General features: G+C 34.4%; 2 protein-coding genes and 1 pseudogene across 2 annotated transcripts; 2 read left to right on the top strand and 1 right to left on the bottom strand.

The window, feature by feature from the left end:
- Nucleotides 1-39: 39 nt before the first annotated feature.
- LOC120146764 (polyadenylate-binding protein-interacting protein 3-like) lies at nt 40-1,840 on the top strand. The gene is made up of 4 exons (XM_039160259.1): nt 40-140; nt 983-1,081; nt 1,172-1,222; nt 1,531-1,840. The coding sequence occupies exons 1-4, from the start codon at nt 75-77 to the stop codon at nt 1,657-1,659; spliced, it is 345 nt and encodes a 114-aa protein (XP_039016190.1). The 5' UTR covers nt 40-74; the 3' UTR covers nt 1,660-1,840.
- Nucleotides 1,841-3,023: 1,183 nt separating this feature from the next.
- Nucleotides 3,024-4,574, bottom strand: LOC120146763 (annotated as a pseudogene).
- A 3,114-nt stretch (nt 4,575-7,688) lies between these two features.
- Nucleotides 7,689-20,610, top strand: LOC120146762. Its single transcript, XM_039160258.1, has 15 exons — nt 7,689-8,202; nt 8,614-8,959; nt 9,067-9,141; nt 9,242-9,304; nt 9,868-10,062; nt 13,424-13,936; nt 14,040-14,795; nt 15,448-15,738; nt 15,937-16,092; nt 16,300-16,721; nt 16,998-18,109; nt 18,222-18,283; nt 18,749-18,877; nt 19,548-19,592; nt 20,201-20,610. Exons 1-15 carry the CDS (start codon nt 7,853-7,855, stop codon nt 20,381-20,383), a joined length of 4,698 nt encoding a protein of 1,565 aa, XP_039016189.1. The 5' UTR covers nt 7,689-7,852; the 3' UTR covers nt 20,384-20,610.
- The last annotated feature ends 373 nt before the right edge of the window (nt 20,611-20,983 follow it).

Here is a 20,983-nt window from a genome sequence, read left to right as displayed (position 1 = left end):
ATTCAAACTGAACCCTAATGCGAAGAGTTTCAAACCATCTCAACATCTGTTAGGGCCTCCATCCCCAGTCTCTGATGGTTCATTCTACTATCAACACAAGTGTCTCCTGTTCCACATATGCACTGCCTGTTAATTTTGGGGTAAGCTGCTTAAATGTAATTGCAATTGTTATGAACACTGATTTGCAAGCAGACAGGCAACTCTTGCATTATCCGGGGCTGTTTATGAATAAAAATCTCCCAATGTTACTGCACATTGAAATTACTAAATCTTGTTTCAATGGTTTTCCTTTGTTACTTGTGTCATGTATAAGTTAATGACGGATACTTATGTTGTTTAGACTCCTCAGTTAATGCCTGTTATATGACCCTACAGGGACATTCAATACATGGAAAAACTTAGAAAATTGAACATGCCTATGTAGGAGTTAGGACAGATACCTGTTTATGTGACACTCACACTGGGTCTGGATAACGGAGACTAATACATAATAATTAATTCCGGAAATCGAGTTATGACTGGAAACCTCTTGAGCTCTAAGAGGAGTTTTCAGTTTTGACGTGCATTTATTCTTAATAGTACTCATTCCAGGGACATCATTTTTTTTCCTGGTGGTTATTACTTTTACGTTGGTTAATGGTTAGGTCGGTTAGCTTAGATTTCGACTTGGAATGGGAAAACTACTAGCTGGATTCAACCTGCATTCGTCTAAATTGGATCAGGTGTAGCGGTTTACTTGTGGCCTTTTTTTGGTCAATAGGAAATTCACCAGAACCTGTAACCTTTTCTAATAAATAGTCTTGTATTCAGTAATTTTAACTGGATGCACAACATCATTCAGCATTATATATTTTAATAAGCATTGGTATATGACCTTATTAAGGTTCACTTTCATTGTATTTATAATTTTTCTCTTTTCAATCCAAAATATATTCTCGTTACTTTACGTGTTTATCACTGTCGATGATCACATGGTTTTTAGATTGGACCCTCCTTTCCTGGTCACCACCCTGTTGTATTCAACCCACAGGTGGCGCCAATACAATCACCGCAAGCGTATTTTCATCCAACTGGGCCTCAGGTGGGCAACTCTACATTAATTTGCTATTATTTTATCGACCCATCCCATCTTGATATGTTTATTTATCGTTTAATTTTTTCAAAATTGCAGTATGGGCAGCAGATGCTTCTTGGGCAACGACCTGTGATATACTACCAACCAGTAAGTGATTCTGAAAATTCTGAGTTTGTGTAGATTTGTCGGTCAATCATCTTTAGCATGACAATTACAGCACTCTTAAGTTAGTTTTCGTGGAACACACTCCCATTTTGCAATGTTGCTTCCCGGGAGTTGTAGTAAGAATTTTTGTAGATTTGCAGAGGAGAAATTAATATGTAACTCCGACTCTTCATTTAGCTGAAACACTCATCGTCGAACATGGATATAGTGGTAGGGTTCTCCAACTATACAAAAAGATTTAACAAATCGGTGTTGGACTCATACCTAACAGAACTGGAACCATTTTGCAGGAAATGCAATACAAAGGACGGACTATTAACCGGTTGCAGTTTGCTGTCAGCATTTTTGAGAGCCGTGCTGTGCTCGTAAAAAGAATAAACTTTCAAAAGACTGCTTGGAAACTCGAAACAAAGCCCTAGCTGTCCGTGAAAGATCGTATAGGTTGTCTTGGTCACCCCACATATTGCAATTATATAATATTTACCGTTATGGAAATGATTTTATAAACCCATTATATCATTTTCGTTCACATCCGTGTTTCTGGATTTCTAGCTTTCTTAAATAACCTGCACTTTTCTCTGGTGGTTTTTTAAAATTTGATGGTTTTGGATCAATTTGTGGTTCAAAATAGTAGTATTGTGTTTGTATTCTATATTTTCTCCTCTTTTTTTAAGTTTTTACTCACTAGAGCCTTGGTTCTGTGTGTGCCTGAAATGAGTTGACCCATTCATGGCTAAATCCCAATTTCAGATAGGATTTTTGTAATCGATATAATTTAGGTAATGATAACTCTATCATAGGTATTGGTCACCTTTCAAGTCCAACTATGATAGGGGTTTCAATGAAAAATTGTGGCGAATTCGATGTTAGAATTGAGTTATTGCAAAAAAAATACTCTAAACCTATTTTGAGAAATAACGTTTCGTTTCCCTCATTTTGTGAGGAAAAAGAATCAAATATTGAACCTATCAAATAATATGATTTAGTGGTTAAAAGAAGTGTTATTATGATTATAGATTTTTAATTTGAGCAGTTATGTTTTTAGAGTATGATTATTAATGGTTAAGAAAGAAAATAAACACATTATCTCATTATTTTAGAATATTCAAAAAAAAAAAAATAGGGTTCCTAAAGTCGTATTATCTCCCATTGTCCTAGTGGTCATTCCAAATTGAAAAGTTGCCATCCTCATTTTTCAACCCAAGGTATAAGGTTCAGTATATTTTTAAACCGTCTATTGGTTTTTGGTTTGATTAATTTTTATTTTTGATTTTTTTTCATATTTTTTGATTTTTGAGGTTTTATATTTTTTTGACAAGATAATTTTATTTTATATTTTTAATATTTTTCTAATGAAATTGTAAAGTTTTTTTCATTTATAAAATAATTGAAATTAACTATAATTAAATAAAAATAATTTTAATTTAATTCAATCATCATGACCATACAACCTCTGAATATATTGTTTAATTGTTCTTTTTTGTTGCTTAGCCTGAATCTCGTGATATTTGACTATAGATTGGTTGATAAATGGATCAAGCTAAAAGGAAATGAAACTTTTATCGAATTTCGAGTTAAATCTCTGTATTTTTTAGAATTTCAAATTGAATTTTTTATTTTGATATAATTTATCCCCAATTTAATAATCGATATTCTAGTTTAGATAATTAGTACATTCATTTTCATTCAGATATGAGCAAGTAAAAATTTGATCGATTATATTTGAAGAACAATAAATTATCAGCAAAATACTAAGGCTGAGTTTACGAAATACTTTTATTTTGTGTTACTTCCATTTTTCAAACGGAAATTAGAAAGAAGAAATGAACTTACTTGTATTAAACGAGTATGGGTTTTGATGGTAATTTGCCCTATTGTTGTTGATTTACATCAAGCTCTCTTGTTCTTAGCTGACATCGTTTCAAAAACTAAAGTATGATCATTGTTGTTGCAGACAGACATGAAGCCCACCTTGGTCCCAACCCTCTATAACAAGCAAGCCACCCTCCTTCTTTAACCAAATTCCTCACGGTTGCCCGATAGTCGGTCCGCGCCGTCCGTTCTCTTCACCATCGAGAACCTGCAACCGAGTCTTGATTGTATCGAGCGGCATTGTGATCAAAGCTGTAATCCCGCCTGCCATTGCCGCACTCACTCCTTGAACCGCCATCACAGTCTTTGAATCCGGTCTGATTGTCCTCGTCTTTTTTCAATAAGTAACTTCCAACGCCACCCCAAACAAGCCTTTGAGCAACTGAATAAGATCCCACCAAACTGCTTGGTGCGTATGTCAAATGGATATCCCAAGCCTCTGTACAATCCCTTTGGACCATCTCTAGAACTATTTTCCTGAAGGCATCGATCCCATTTGATATCTACAATGTGAACCACCACAGCTCGAATTCGTTCCTTGAACCATTAGCCTTTGGCTACCACATCGATGGGTCCAAACGAGCTGAGCCGCCATCGCAGCTGTTAATCCGGCAATCGCATTGGCAATCACTACCGCAGTCGGTTCGGGTATGCCTAAGTTAACCGTGGTACTCCCTACATTACTCTTGGTTACCTCAAGGGCAGCCATAAAGCTCGGCTGGGATTGTTCCCATCAATGAAGTGCCGAAACCGCGGTATAAAGCTCGGAAACCGTCGTAACGATCGAAAACGCCGTCCTGATGCCGGAAATTGGGATTGAGCAACTTGTTGCCGTGTCTTGACCAAAACTATAGGGTAAGAGTCGCCGAACTCCGGAAACAACGCCGCACCTAAGAAAAAACTTGGTTTTATCAAGCATTTCCCAATTTATATCCGGCGGTATGTGAATCTCTGTGCCGATTTCTTCCTCGTCCGCGCTTAAATCCATCTTTGCCACTTTCGAAAGATCGAATCCACAACCCCTAATCTCCCAATTATATATCGAAATATATACAAAAATCAACAGTTTTGCATTGAAATTACAATTAACAAAACCCAACACCACTTTCACGGTGAAAAATCTGGGTCAGGGCAAGATTAAGAGCAACGATGAATGGATTTTTTTTCCTCTTGCGTAACAGGATCTGGATCGAACGTGAATCACTAATACAGCAAAGGGATGATCTATCATTTCTTTAACAAAAGAAACAATAAGGGATCGATTCGATCGTTGGGATCATACGATGTTTTCAGCTTACGGAGCCGACCATCGTCGTCACCGCCGGCAACGGAACTCCGTAAGTACGGATCTCTAAAGAGCTTGAGAAAACGAAATTCTAACAAATGGACAAATATATATTAAAATAGAAAAAGAAAAATTGGAGTGTTTTTAAAGAGAGATTCGTGATAATTGTGACCGGATATTATCGGTGGCAAACATGTGGAGCAAAGAGAGTAAAGGAAGGGAAAACTGACAAGTCGGTTGCATATTTTAGGTACACGTACTTTTTTTTTCTGTTTTGGCTTTCGGGTCGGGTTGTCGTCTTGGTTTTTAGTTGTGCGGTTGTTGTATGTATGAATAAAATTTGGGTTATCCGATGGCTTATAGATAGATTGTATTCATTCACCTTCTTCTAAAAAAGGGTAAGATACTTTGAGATCATCAAACCATGCTTAAATGAATATTTAGCTATTGAATTTAAATATTTTTTAAAGTGATCATTAAATATAATAATTTAATAAAGCTCAATGATAATTTTATAAATTAAAAGTACATTGATCAGAAAATTATTTATTTAATTGAATAAAAATATAATTAAATTATAAAAAAACTTTTAACTATTCTATGTCAGTAATAAGATAATATTAATCTCCGTCTCATTAAATTTGCTCCTTATTGACTTTTTAAAAGTCAAAATTTTAAATTTTGACCATGATTATTTTACATATTTAAATAATTTTTAAATAAATATATTTAAAACAAATTAATTGAAAATTTTAAAATATATTTTTAATATTTTATCAATATAAATTTTAAATAATAGTGAGTTAAAATTAAAAAATTTGACAAAAATTAATAAGAGACAATTTAATGGAACATAAGGATTTAGACTTAAATAACTCGAAACAAGTATAATTAAATTTAGATTTTATCACTTCAATTGTAATTCGATTGTCATAAATTAATATTATTGCTATTCTTTTAATAATGTAAACAAATTATTTAAAAAAATCATATTTAATAATATTTATCTTATTTTCTGGTGGACATTTTAAGTTTTTTTTAATAATTTGCTTTATTGGAATTGAATAATGACATTAAATAGATTTTGAACTGATATTTTGTACTTTTAAATATCAACCAATTATAAAACGACTACAGTTTTAGTGTGGACAGTGATGCAGACGATTTAAATCGGTTTTCGTATAAGACTTGTGTAAGATGACGTGTAATTCATATCCATTTGAGCTGAGTTGGCGTATATGCCACTACATGATAAGGAACGCTTGTTCTCACTTATCATTAAAATATGTACATTGAATTATCTAGTTATTGAATTTGATAGTTTTTTCTTTAATTTAATCCTTAAATTCAACCTTTTTTTTCGATTTGATCCACAAGTGGTTTTATGATCCGCGTTAGCTTTTATACAATTTTACAGTGTAAAGTTATTAAAAATGATTGAAAACGAAACAAATTATTAAAGTTGAAGATTAATATGAATAAAAAATAAAGAAATTATAGTTGTGATCCCTTTTATTTTTAGTAAATTTTATTTTGATCATCGATTTTGAAAAATTAGTTTTTGGTTATTTTTACTTTCCATTTGTCTTATTTGTCATTAATTCATGTTAGTTTGTTGAAGTGATACATTAGTAAAATTGGTTAAATTTTAACTTGACCCTTATATTTTTAGATATACTACTAATTTGACTCTAAATTTTAGATAAAATATTAAGTTGATCCCTAAATTTTAGATAAGATATCAATTTGATCATTGAATCATATCAAAGTTTCCGCCCTTAACAGCCACTCATCACCATCGTCAGTCACCGTTTTTGCAATGGAGATTGACCATTTTTTGATTTCCTCTTTGATCATGAAAGAGAGGTTTAGCCAAAGCACTTTATCAGTTTTTACACAAACGTAGAAATCCCTTAATAAATTATAAAATCATAAGCTAATCTAATCATAAGCACTCTATCAGCAGTGCCAGTGGTTGTGTTGTGTGAGCCAACCGAGCTAACCTACCGGTTCTAAACCATGAAAAAAAGGAAAGATTGCAGACGTTGAGATTTGAACTGAAGATTTCTCGCGAACAAGGTACTTTAATGCTTAAATAATTTGTTGTAATTTTTTGAGGTCTCAGATTCAGGGATTTAAATTACAGTAGGGTCGCGTTTTCGATAGCGTTACGTTTACCGCAGTTGTGAATATAACAGATGCTATGCGGTAATTGTGGATATTACAGTCGTGAATTTTTTGAAAGAGCTGATTTTTTAATTAAAAAACTATTTAAAAAAATTAAAATAACGAAATAATAGCATAATAGCGGTTCGCTATTACCGCAACACCGATCTGTTAAATTGCGGTCGCGATCTGTCACTATTGGTATGATCTTGCTTCATATCGTTATTTTCCGCGATTGCGATCTCGAGCACTACCACAACCGTGATATAACGGTCCCGATACCTTTATTCAACCGCTATTTGAATCCCTACTCGGATTTGAATATCGCGTATGCATGGGTATTAGCCTTCATTGTCAACTCAGAAGAAGATAATTGGACGGAAATTGCTCTTTTTTTTTAATCGATGACCAAAATCAGATAGACCGAAAACATAAAGGTTTATTTACATAGTTTACCTTTTTTTATTTTAATCAACTACAATTAAAAATTAACAAAGAATGTATTACGTCCTGATATAAAAATAATTCTAGTCTCTAATACATATATATTCCACCAATTTAGTCATAATTCGAAATAATTTAATAAATAAATTTAGTATTTAAAAATTTTATTAATTTAATCAACATTTTATAAGGTAACGACAATATTTCATTATGTTATTAATAAAAAATAAGAAAAAATATTAGGTTTGGGAGGGATCAAAATCAGGACTTCAAGTAAAACCAATTTCTTAACCTTTGAGTAAGTCATGTAATGTTACAATATAAAAACTAATAAATAATGCTTTTTTTTCTTATAATTTTTAAAATTTAAAATTTTTAAAACATAATAAAGAGTTTTATTAAAAATATGAAAATATTTTGTTTTTTTTATATAATTTTTGTACTTTTAGAGAATTAAGATGAAACGAAAATCCATAAATGTTAAGGTATAAACTAACAATTAGGCCGTCAAAAAGACTTGAACATTGATACTTTGAAGATTTGATTAAAAGATTGTGAAATTCATGACCAATTTAGAATATCAGCCCTAACTTAAGGACTTCCATTATAATTAATCTAAAAATTTTAAGTGAGCTCAACCCTCGTACTCTGCTTTGAGAGTTTGAGCTAGAGTAAAGTTCGTACATGTAGTAACTGTTCCGATACGCTTCTTTTTAACTGCATTCTCCCACTCCTGTTTTCTCTCCCACGCTGCTTTCGCTTCCCGCCAATTTTTCCATCATGGCCGCTCTTTGAATTCAACTAGTGAATGGAAACTATCCGATCGAAGACGAAGATTTCAATCAATGGATGCCATCATATCATCCGCTGTCGAAGAAATCTGTTCGACAGGTCGCGACGGCGTTGCTTTATCTTCTCTCTGCTCAAATCTCGCTTTGAACGTCGAAATTAAACGGGTCCTGTGGGAAAACCTACTTCAGATTCCAGCGCTTCAGTTTCGGAAGCGGAATCGTGTTTACGATCGCAATGATCGTTTGATTCAGCGATTTGACGATGCGGAAAAGCTGGATTTGAATGTTGTTGCCAAGGACAAATTATGCGATAATTTTTTAGGCATTTATGATTTCTCTTTGGGAGGTGAAGAAAAAGAGTTTCATCAACAGCGTCTCGTTCTTGAACGTATTGCCAGTGCTAGGTTAATTTTAATTTTGCTCGTCGTATTCCTTTCCTTTTTTTAACATTTTTCATTAATTCCAGTTCCGTTTTTTTGAGAAAGAGATTTTTTTATAGGAATTTTGAGAAAGAGATTTATTGTGGAGTAATTTGGTTATTAGCATAGGTTTCGTTTAGATGATGTTTTATTTGTTTTTCTTTTCGAAAACAAAAGGCTGAAATTCAATTTAATCATTAGACTAATGTAGTTAGTTGTTTTTTATTTTAAGTATCCAAAATCGAAAGATTTTATCTATCCGAATGGCGGAATATATGATATGGGCAACAAAGTAAATGTGTGTACTGAAATCTTGTATGTTGAGATGGAATTGTTGATATTGTCTTCTTTTTATTATTGTTATTGCTGTTTTAAGTTTTAACTGTGTGCTTGTAGGACGAATGGAATAACTCAAAGCCAACTTAGCAAGGAATTTGGAATTGAAGGAAACAGATTTTTCTATTTGGTAAAGAAGCTTGAGAAAAGAGGCTTAATCATAAGACAAGAAGCACTCGTGAAAACTAGAGGAAGTGGTAAACAATGCCTATCCACAAAGTTAATTCATTTATACCGTTATGCAAAGCAGTTGAGATCTCAAGAGAAATTTGAGGTTACCAAAGATGAAGGGACTGTGGACAAAGAGGACTCAAATGTAGAACATATTGAAGAGGATGTTCTTGTGAATGATAATGTGCCACCAATGAAAGCAATCTGTGATAAACTCGAAGAAGCTCATGGCAAGGTTACTTATGTCTTGTACTTGAAAGATTGACAGATAGATATATGTAGTTTCATTTTCTTTTTAATAATTTTTACTGATGTTGTTTGAATTCTCCTTTTTCCTTTTAGGTTCTTGTCATGTCAGATATTAAACGCGATCTTGGCTATGTTGGGTCATGGCAGGCAAAACATAGATGGCAGAAAGTTAGTTCATTTGTTTGTGTTTTTGCATGTATTCTAGATTTATCTCGGTGATTTATTCTTAATAGTTCTAATCTATTTCTTCATCTTCAACTTTTCCCAGATATATGACAGATTGAAAACTGCTGGTGTAGTAGAGGAGACTAATGTAAAAGTGAATGGGAAGGTTAGTTTGATGACTTATGTCATGAATGTTTCTTTTTGATTTTGCATTCTATTCACCGTTTTCTACATTCATGTTACACTTTTTGTAGTCAGACATTTATGATTTAGAGTAATCTTGTTTGATATTTTATTTCATTGAATATTACTAAATATGTTATTTGGCTTTGTATATTCTGCTTTAGAAAGAAGCCATTTGAATTCAATTGATGTAGTGAAATCCAGTCCAAGTGATAATTTCCTTTCTTCTCTCTGTTGCAATACAAACTAAGCCGAATTTAAGTGTTTATTTTGGATTAAGCTAAACCTTGCATATGTTATTTGATACTTGAAACATATTTGTTCCATGATCACTCTTGCTCCCTCTTTAAAAAAAGAATTGAAGGTTAGTTTCCTGAATATAAATGATAAATAACTACAATCATGATAGGCTTTTGGAGAAAAAGTACATGCTTATAATATAATTGTGAGATAGTTTTGCCTATGATGTTTCAACTAGCTTTTTCCTGTTTCGTGGAGATGTTCATTTCTAAATATTATGCATTAACATGCTTCAATTTTTCACAGGATAAGCGGTGCTTGCATTTGCTAAAACAATTTTCATGTTTGGATTTTGAGAAAAACACGATCAGATGTGTTGAAGGCAAAGAGCTGAAATTGGGAAGATGTCAAATAGCTGACCAGCTTGTGGAGCTTCCCATTGATCATCAGATTTATGACACAATTGATGCTACAGGATCCAAAGGGATGCTTATTACTGAGGTTTGTGAAAGAGTTTTATATTAAGATATCTTCTATATTTCAAGAATCATAAGTATGGGACTGCACCTTTCTCAAAGAAACAGAAAGGTGAGGTGTTGGAGGGAAGAAGAAGCTACATGTTTTTGTTTTATTAAAATAACAGACATTAGCTGCAATATTTAAGCCTGAACTCCTTTTTATATTCTTCCTAGAAAATCTTCAGGATCCTATACCTATCCCTACCATAATACCTGAAAAAAGAACTGAATTTTTCTGTTACACCTTTTTAGGCTTAAGTTCTACAATATTTATACAAGTGGAAGTTGACTTTTGTCAGTTGCATGAAATCTGTAATCTCCCAAAAATTAGGAGATAATTCTATCCTAAAATACATTAGAAGTAAATTTTTCCAACCTAAAGTAGTGCAGGAATCATAGTATGTACATATCATTTATAGCTGTACGATATAGATATGCTAGATTTTCAACACTCCCCTTGAAGATGGTGAATAAATATTTTCCATTCCCATCTTGCATGCAATGTCTTCAAAGTTGAAAGTAGGCATTCCTTTAGTTAAGACATCTTCCAATTGATTACTTGATGCTATATATGGAGTGCAAATCATGCCACTTTCCAGCTTTTCTTTAATAAAAGTGTCTTATCTACTTCATTGTGCTTTGTGCAATCATGTTGCACTGGATTGTGTTGTGTACAATGTTGATGGCATACTTCTTGTCGCATCAAAGTTTCATAGGTCCTTCCCACTTGATTTTAAGGTCATCAAGTATTAGTATGAGCCATAGCAATTCACAAATCCCATGAGCCATAGCTCTAAACTCTGCTTCAGCACGTGATATCGCAACAACGGTTGTTTCTCATTCCTTCATGTCACTAGGTTCCCACCAAGAATGTACAATATCCTGAAGTTGATCTACGATCTACAATAGAACCTGCATAATCAGCATCGGTATATGCCTCTATGAGCAATCCTTCATCTTTCTTGAACAAAATTCCTCTACCTGATGTTCTTTTGAGATAAGAAAGAATTTTGTTGAAAGCCTGCAAGTGTTTCTCTCTTGGATCATACATAAATTGGCTTACTACACTTACGACAAATGCTATTTCGGCCTTGTATGGGACAAGTATATCAGTTTCCCAACCAATTACTGATATCTTCCCTTATCTATTATGCTATCATCTTTTTCTCCACTCAATCTCAAGTTAGGCTCTATAGGTGTGCTTGCTGCCTTGCATCTAAGATTGCATGTGCTTGCTGCCTTGCATCTAAGATTGCATGTTCTTTAATTTCAAACTCCATTGCTAAGCAGTTTTTTATGTTATAACTAGGCATGTTAACAGATGTATTAATGGGGAAGCTGATTGTTTAGCTAAATAAGGAATAGAATAGTGTGAGGACAGGTTTTTTGGTTCGGTGAGACTGGGGGTGTTGGGTTGTTGTAATGGGGGTCTTTGTATTGTTTATGTTTGGTTTTGGTTGTATTTCTTATGTTTGGTAATAAAATTCTGGGTACTCTTTTCCCCCTTCCAATGACTATGGAGTTCTACAAAACTTAATAGTTATGAAGGGGTTTTTTAATGAGGCCTTATTCCTATAAAAAAAATGTCATCTACATATACAAGTAGAGCTGTAATTCCTCCTTTTGAATGTTTTGTGAACAAGGTATCATCTCCTGACTTTCCTTGTATTGCATTGCTAGAATCACTTTGGTAAATCTTTGGAATCAAGTCCTTGGTGATTGTTTTAGTCTATACAAAGCTTTCTTTAACCTCTACACTTTCTTTTCAAAAAACATTTCATTGAAATCTGGTGGAGTTTCCATGTACACCTCTTCTTCTAGGTTCCCCATGTAAGAATGCATTTTTAACATCCAATTGCTGTAAACATCAACCAAAGTTTGAAGATAAAGACAAAAGAGCACACACAACACTCATTTTTGCTACTGATGCAAAGGTACCTTGGTAATCTACCCCATATGTCTGTGTGTATCCTTTTCGACTAACCGAACTTTATACTTTTCTAATGAGCCATTACCTCTATATTTCAAAGTAAATACCCATTCACACCCGACTGTTTTCTTTCCTTTTGGAAGGTTTACAATTTCCCAAGTTTTATTCTTTCTAGGGGATTCATCTCCTCTTTCATAGCTTGTAAACAATTCTTATTCCTAAGTGCTTCTTGTAATGTTTGTGGTATTGAAATAGAGTTGATGGTGATAAGAAAGTTTTTATGTTGTTGAGAGAGTCTATAGAAAGACACAAAATTTGAGACATGATGCTTAATGCATTCTCGTGTTTCTTGCAACCCCTTGATTGATTCTGTGATTCACTATAGCTCATCTCGGTATTCTCTCAACAAGAGCACCAAATGTCAAACTAAAGAAGAATTTGCAGTAAAAGAAAGAAATAGAAGGAAGAAGATTAGAAAGAATTTCTCATTAGATTTTTCATGCCAGGTGTACATCCGTCTCTCCTTAAAATAACAGATAAAATCCGTTAGCTTTATTGGGCTCTCTTCTTCCTTAAACTTAGCCGTCTCCCTGCTGACTCAGCCTCAACCATTGCAACCTCCTGCTGGTGGATATCATCAGCTCCTGCTGCTCCATTCATAACATTATGCTTTTCTGCCCCTTTCTACTTTTGGCAGTAAATGAAAAATTGGTAGAGAGGTTTACTCTTTGGAAGAAATGAGAAAACGGCAGTTGGGGTTTGCATGATTGCTCCTGGTTGATGAGTAATTGGAGATAATGGAAATATGGAGGTTGTTCAGATGCAACTTCATTTTCATATTGATTGAAGAGAAAGGTTATTAGTTGTATATTTTGGTTGGAAGTTCGATAGAGTTATAGTTATCTCCTTACAGTTGAGAAATTTCTTTTTAAAGTTGGTTGAGATTGGAGATATTTGTAGCCTTTTTCATGATTCTAATGTGTTTTTAACCATATGAGTCATTTCAGGGCCTATAGTCATTCATTAGTTTCATGGTTGAAATATCTTGTTTAAGCTACATTGCTGCTCTTGAAATGCTTAAATATTCACATTTCGGTCATGATGCAAGAGGTGGTGGTTGTGTCAAATGAGCAATGATGTAAGTGAATAACTGTGTGTTTGATTTTATGCAATTTGGGGCCATGTTGGACAAATCAGACTAAATCAGAGACCAAAGTTATTTCTTGATTATAGACGGGATCGATATTTTTTTAACTGTTTGCCTAAACAAAAATTTCTCTTTGTTATTCTGTTCTGTCACATTTACTTCTTCATTTTAGATTTTTGGAATGTGGATTTCACAAACTCCAATGTTTAATTCTGAATCTAAGACCTTTTCTTTTTCAGCTCATTCATGAAGTTTGTTGTGAAACAGGTAGGCAAGAGGTTTGGAATTGAAAAGAAGTCGAATCATAGAAACTGTTTTCTAATGAGCAACAAATTTGGGATGCCTATGCAGATGGAACTTCATAATAAAAGCCATGAATACAGAATTTGGACAGCCAGGAATAGTGAATCTTCTAATGTAATTCCTAGTAGATTAAAAGACCTTTTCGGCAAAAATTCTAGTTTGGGTGTTGCCAACCCTAGGTGTTCAGATGGATCAGCCCGAATATCAGATTTTTGGAGTTCTGAAAGTGACACCCTTTGGAAGACAAACAACCATGAAAATGAAATGAATCTCTCTTCTTTCTCTCAAAGAGATGATGGGGCAAGTAGTAGTATCTCCAATGCGTGCAAGCCACAAGAGTTGATCCATGAAACAAGAGCAGTGTCTCCAAACAGAACAGCTCATTCTGTGAAGACTGCAACATTGATGCTTAAAGCTTGTCAGTCTTCGACAGTTGATAGCGCCCGGAGAGAGCAGAGAATACTTGAACTATTACAGGTCTTTGCCTCTTCTACTCGAAGTGAATTAAGGCTTCCCCCCCTCTAATTTGGTTACTGATTAACTACCATTCATGTGTGTGTTTGTGGGTAAACCAATGCAGGTTGAAAAGCTTGTCTTGAGAACAGAGCTGTATAGGTTTCTTGTGAATCTCGAGAAAGACAAAGGCACAACAATGGACAGGAAAACTGTAGACAAAATATTGCAGAAGCTTGCAAATGAAGGACAATGCAAATATATAGACCTAGATATACATGAGATTATGGATACGGCTGTTAACCGCAAAGTCAAGGTGGTACTGCACCCATCTATTCAAAGTTTATCTTCTGAAGTAATTGGTGTAATTCGTGCTAGAATCAAGTCTTCTAGCAAGCTTGCTCATGGGAAGGCCTCATTCAGGAAGAGGAACAATAACCCAGTTCGTCTATTGGACTGTGTTCAAATAACTCAAACTTATGATAGTTCGAATTTCCTATCTCTTAGGACAGAAGCCATGCGTGCTAATGGATTCATATTTGGAAAAATGGTAAAAGCAAGGCTGTTGCATAGTTTTCTCTGGGAATATGCACATGGTTTATCTGCTAGGGGTGATGTTTTATCATATGGGAGACAAGATAATGATCTACAGAAACCTTATGTCACTCACAATCTGTTTGATATGGAAGGAGCCACCAAGGGAATTCCACTTGAGCTATTTCTTCAAGTTGTGGGTTCTACTGTTAAAGTTGACAACATGAGAGAGAAGGTTAAGAAGGGAGTGTGTTTATGTGATCTTTCTATTCAAGAGTATAATGATCTAAATGATACTTCAGCAATTAGGAGACTATCTTCGATTGTATCTATTTTACAGAGGCTGAAGGTACAACCCCGTGCTCACATTTGAAAGTAAATTTAATATTTTCTTTCTATATTTTTCATTTATTATATCAATTGACCTGGGTTTATTCAGATTTCTGAATGTATGAATGTGATACTATTGCCTTGGTGTAGGTACCATCCAATCTCTTAAACAGTGTTTAGGTAATCATATGCCTGATTGGTTCACCAATGAAAGAATTTGAGATGCCACTTCCTCTCTCTCTCTCTCTCTCTCTCTCTTTTGATTTCCTTCTTCTAAGAGAATCCTTTCTTTGTAGCTGATGGCTTTTCATCTGATTATTAGGACCCTAAGATAACATGAACCATCAAAACCATATTGCTTACCTTTGAATATTGGAGAGAACAGAATTAAATAGTTAACATCAATCTTAAGATGATTATGCACGTTGATGTTTTTTACTTGTAGATTCATGAAATGAGCATTTTGGACAATTCTCGTACTTGAATGTGCCACTTCTAGATCTACAAATAGGTAAACATTGTGTAAGATGTCATGTACTGCATGCCACTTGTCTTATATTTGAAAGCACAAATTATCATTTATTTCTGAATTATTTTTCGGCAACGCTTTATATGCTTTTTATCTTATATATTCCTAGTATCAAATCCCAAACTTTGATACTTTTACGTAGTTGATTCGGCTGGTAACTAGAGGAAGTTCTGATGCTGAAGTCAATTTGTCGCATGCCAGTCCTGTTTATGCCCTGGAGCTTAAGCCTTATATAGAGGAGCCATTATTGGCTGCAACACATTCAAATTCTGGGTTTCTTGATCTTGGCCCAGAACAGGACATTGTCAGACATGAGTTTACCCTCTCAAACAGAGATGACATTGATGAATACTGGCAATTTTTGGAATATACTTATGCTAGGGTTGATCCAAAAGCTGCTTCGCATGCATTCCCCGGGTCTACTGTTCATGAGGTATGCATGCATCATTTTATTCTTGCACTTATGTGCAAATTGGTGTCTTTCAAGAATTTTCAAATGAGAACATGATCAATGAGGAAATGGAAGTATTCTATATCTTATTCAGTATGCTTTTCGCTTTTAACTGTTAATTCCAAGATTTCTTTGCTTAGTTATTATCCCAGAGATGAGGTAATTGAATATTTTTTTCAGATTTTTGGCGACAGATCATGGACCTCTGTTCGAAGAATGACTGTGGGTCAGCATGCAATGCTACTGAAACTTCTAGCCAAGAGCAAATTCAATGAAAAACTTCCATACAAAAAATGTAAGGAGATTGCAAAGAACCTAAATCTCACCATATTGCAGGTTAGATCATGCCCTATTTTCCTTAAGATATCCCCCCTTTTTTTCTTAGAAATTGTCTGGAGTCTGGACCAAAGCTCGCGATCTTGAATTTCTTTGCTCAATGTTTTTATTAATTTGATGAAACTAATGTTCATATTTACCTGAAAAACTGTAAAAGAGTTCCTTCGCTGTTTTATTGTTTAAAATATCTCCCTTGAAATGTTGCAGGTGCTTTGTGTATATAATGCTAAGCTGCGACGTCGTGAAAGAAATAAAATTGTAAATGCACTGGAGACTGAATCTGATCCGATGGCCATTAGTTCCTTTTCTCAAAAAAGGAAAAGATCTGCAAAATCTAGAGTTTTAAAGCGTAGAAAAGTTGGCAATGAAACTGGGTCATTTTTTCAGAAATTTTTTTCTAGTTCAGCAGGAAGCGATAAAGATTTTATAGGAGAAGAAAACAAAATGTTATCCTCTCCTCAGGAGCATGCAGGTCAGTTGCAAGGACAACAAGAGGAAGATCATTTGAAGGATTCTGAAAGGTCTGGAGCAAATGGAGACAGACATCATTCATCTACTAACCATTCGGCCTTTTCCAAATTGAAGTCAGCACGCCCAAAAAGGTTCCAGTGGACAGATGACGCAGACAGGTATGGAAAATGAATTAAATAATGTCAATTCCATGTTCCCATTGAAGTTTGCATAAAATATTCTTTGTGAAAATGGCCTTATGGCGAATTTTTGTGAAGTTTGCATTTATATATTGCATGTGAACAATAGTTACTTGTATGCCGCAGGTGACTTGTCTAGCTGAAAAATGTTTTACTAGTTTTAAAAATAGAAAAATGGTTCCCCCCCCTTTTTCCCCCCCATTGTGTATATTTACTAATTGCTTCATTTTGCATAAATGAATATTTTTCTTTAAGGCAATTGGTAATCCAATATGTAAAAAACATTGTGGGTCTCGGAGCAAACTTAACTGAGGAACAAAGGCTCTCATTCGGTAACCTTCCAGCACATCCAAATGCTTGCTACAGAAGAATGAAATTCCTAAAGCATAATAGAAGATTCAAGGAATCTTTAAGGAGCCTTTGTAATATGCTTAGCAAACAACATGAGAAGCAGATGGAACAAATGGAGAAGAGATCAATGGATGATGATAATTGTGGACCAATCATGCCTGGTTCATCGGGGACAGGTACTAAGAGAAGTTTGTTTGAAGGCATCGAATGTAATAAAAGCATAGGTTTCCTGGACTCAGATAGTTTTAATGAGGAAAAGATTAAGTTTGCCTTGGAAGATGTTCTTCGGAGCAGGCATGAGCCCTTACTGGAGGCCCCAAGAAATGCAAATGTCTGTGACTATCAATTTCCGTTAAACACTGGCAGTAACGCTGCTAAATTTTCTAGGTGGCTTGCTGAACATGAAAAAGATTTTATGAGAGGAGGACTTGATCTCACAGTAGATTTAAGGTGTGGAGAAACTTTTCATTTGTTTGCCTTAATTTATTCGGGTGAACTGTTCATTTCTCCTTCTATTCCAGTTGAAGGTGTTGGAGAAGCTGAATTTGTTAAAGGCTTTTCCGCCCCTTTTATTGATGACTCTTCCATTGATAATCGGCGTGAAAAAGGTTTTCCAGGTATCAAGTTATCTGTGCATCGAGCATCAGTGCCAAGAGCTGTTTCTCTAGAATCATCATTCAAGAACGGGGAGAATTTTGGTGATGAACAATTTATTGATGGGTATTATCTAGGCAGTAATTCTGGAACTCCTGTAGTTGGGAGCATTTCATCACATTCTGAAATTGTTAAGGAAAATGTCAATTTTGAACACACTGTCCCAACACCTGGGGATTCTTGCAAGTCACCTTGGGAATTGATGGTTGATCATGCTGCACATTTGATGCCATTAACTTCCAGTCAAGAATATGTTGGTAGTTTGTCTGTGGAGGTCTTTAAATGTGTCTACACTGCCATCCAGAAGGCTGGTGATCAAGGTTTGACCATTGAAGAAGTTTCCACAGTTATGAATACGTTAGGTATCCATGCTAACTTTTACTAGGATGGTCATATTTAAACATGCATTTCTTTCCTATTGTCGAAAAGCCATACATACATGATCCCATATTTATTTCTTTTTCATTTTTTCAGGAGAAAAAAAAATGGCTGAACTTGTCATTGATGTTCTGCAAAAGTTTGGACAAGCAGAAAAGGTAGTTTGATTCTTTCATTTGACCACACTTTTTTACAAAATTTAGAAAGAAAAAAATATATAGCACTACGAAATACTTAGGTATAACACATTGTGGTGAAAGTGTGAAGTAGAAGGTCTGGGGATTTATTTTTCTTGTCTCCTTATGGAACATCTTCCATTCTGATCTCTATTTGATTCCTTCTTGTCCTGGACAATTTCAGTTAACTATGTTGTGTCACGTATTTACAAACCCATTACAAGAATTAGAACATTTATTCATAATCAAGGAACAGATTTTGATGAGATTTTCTGACTTTTCTAGCATCTAGTAGTCAAAGGGAAAGGAGACTTGTTATGCTATCTATAGCTTCTTAGATTCACAAATATATGGTTTCATTTATAGTTGAACAGTGGGAGTTTGAATCTCTGATTGGTGACTTGCAACTGCACGAGTCAAATATCGTCCTAACAATTGGTTATACAGGTTATTTTTGATGGTTCACTTCGTTTCATTGCCCGATCAACTATGCAAGGCAACAACAAGAAGAAAATGCATAAGAGAATAATTAACCGGGCTTTTCGTATTGTGATGCAAAATCCAGGAATATTGGAGGTACAAGATTCTTATATTTGCTTTTATTTTCATTATTGCTCGCTTTTTGTGCATGAAAAAAGTAACTAGTGCAAAAGAATGGGAATTGGGATTGGTCTACTTCATTAGATCCCTGTAAAAGAATAAATTAGTTTATAAAATAAGGATTTATGCTTACCCAATAAAGCTGTAATCAGTCATGGCTATCTATGTCTCCCCTCCAATTTTAAATTGTTTCTATTATTCATATGTTTGCGTTGAGAAATTCACGTATATAGAAGTTAAGCGAGTGTTCTATACTTGTTCATAAATCTTCCTCTGAAAGTTCTGATGAGTGTGACATGGAAATTTGAGGTGATTGATAAATGGTAACCTTTTTTTGGTTGGTACCGAACTAGAAGTTAGACTGATTAAGACCTATGTTAGCCAAACTCGGAGGCGAATATCGGTTAAAGTGTGCCTCTGTCAAAAGTAGGTCAATATTTTCCCCATTTTTTAAAACTTTTGGGAATCATACTCTCATACTCATGTTCAAAACTCCAAATATACCTTTGGACACTGGTGTCGAACACAAGCACTTTAGGAACAATGAAAGATTCTGGTAATTTAGATTTGAATTCGATATGTGCAGCTACGAGTTGGGAGTCTACACATTTTCTGATGTTATTATTTATACTCACTGTTTGTGCAGGGTGATATTATTCGCAAAATGGACTTCCCAATGCTAAATTCCCAGGTAAGATGCGATTCGGTTGATTATCAGAACATTCATAAACTTCTGCTTATTTTGTTAAACTCTTGCCATAGACATAATAAAATTTTATTGCAAGTATCTAGCTCATAACTCCTTGTTTCTCTAGATGCTAGCATATAATGTTAACCTATGTTAGACATGAGTGTCGTACACGAGTACGTTTAACTTTTTCAAGGTTTCCATGTATAAGAGAGTCCAAGTTCAGGTTCCAACTTATACTTCGAACATTGATACTCCACAAGAGAAGAACCTTTTAAAAATGGAGAGTCGAAATAACGTAGGATTCTTCGTGTGATAGCTTTAGTGTTGATCATTTAAATGGGATTATAATTTTCCCATTACCGCATTTTCAAGCTAAAAACTTATGTAACTCGAACCCAAGTGTAAGTGTCCGGTATGAGAATCCGTCTAACACATATCCAGATATGAGTACGGTGATATGAGCATGTTGAACACTAGAAATGCAAAAGATAAAAATAAAAAGTTTAAGAAATATAGTTAAAAACCTTAATTTTCCTTGCTTTTTCTTATTATAATTCCCTACTCTTGAGTTTATAACTAATGGATTTACCTTTACATTTCTTAAACAGCCCCTGAAGAAATTATTAAGGTTGATGGTTCGGGGCGGACATCTTTTTGTCAAGAAGCATCAAAGTAAACGCACTGGAGTTCCGGCAATTCTAGGAACGATGATCGGCGGTAATTCGACCAAATGCGAACTAATTTATCGGGAGCATTTCTTTGCCAACCCCAAGAGTACATTTCTTTTGTAGGAAAGCTCATTCGATATTTAGCAGATAATAAATCGGTATCATGGTTTATCATTACTAATCGAACTTATGTTCCCCGGACTTAGATACGAGTGTTGGATATGAATATAGATTCCGACATTATTTCTTTTTTAAATTTGTCCGAATGTGTCGGACATTAATTTAGATCCGATTTTTTTGGGTGAAAATGTGAAGTCCGGGTAACATAGGTCTCGATTGTAGCACGAACATCATCACAAGTGAAGTAGTTGGGAATAAACGTTGCATACAGATATAAATATGTATTTGACATGATATATGAAGTAATTGAGAATAAACTCATTTCGATAACTAACATAAACATTTAACAATATTTTTAAACTCTACTATTTTTACGAAACACTTGAAAACAATTTAAATAAGAGATAAAACACACTGAAGTATGTACGAAGTCATGTTCAAATTTCTGCAACAATAATCACCGGGAAAAAAAACAAGAATTTCACACTGAAGAACTAACCAAAATGTGATTACAAAAAGATGGTGGACATGTTTGGATGGTGAGAAAATTGTTCTTATTAGGGTTTTTAGTTTTTCTTTTTAGTTAACGTGAAAGAAATCTTT

This window comes from Hibiscus syriacus, unplaced genomic scaffold (genome assembly GCF_006381635.1).
Source record: "Hibiscus syriacus cultivar Baekdansim isolate YM2019G1 unplaced genomic scaffold, ASM638163v2 tig00110931_pilon, whole genome shotgun sequence".
NCBI classification, from domain to species: Eukaryota; Viridiplantae; Streptophyta; class Magnoliopsida; order Malvales; family Malvaceae; genus Hibiscus; species Hibiscus syriacus.
The sequence above is the reverse complement of the archived record's forward strand: the minus strand, read 5'-3'. Positions and strand labels throughout refer to the sequence as shown.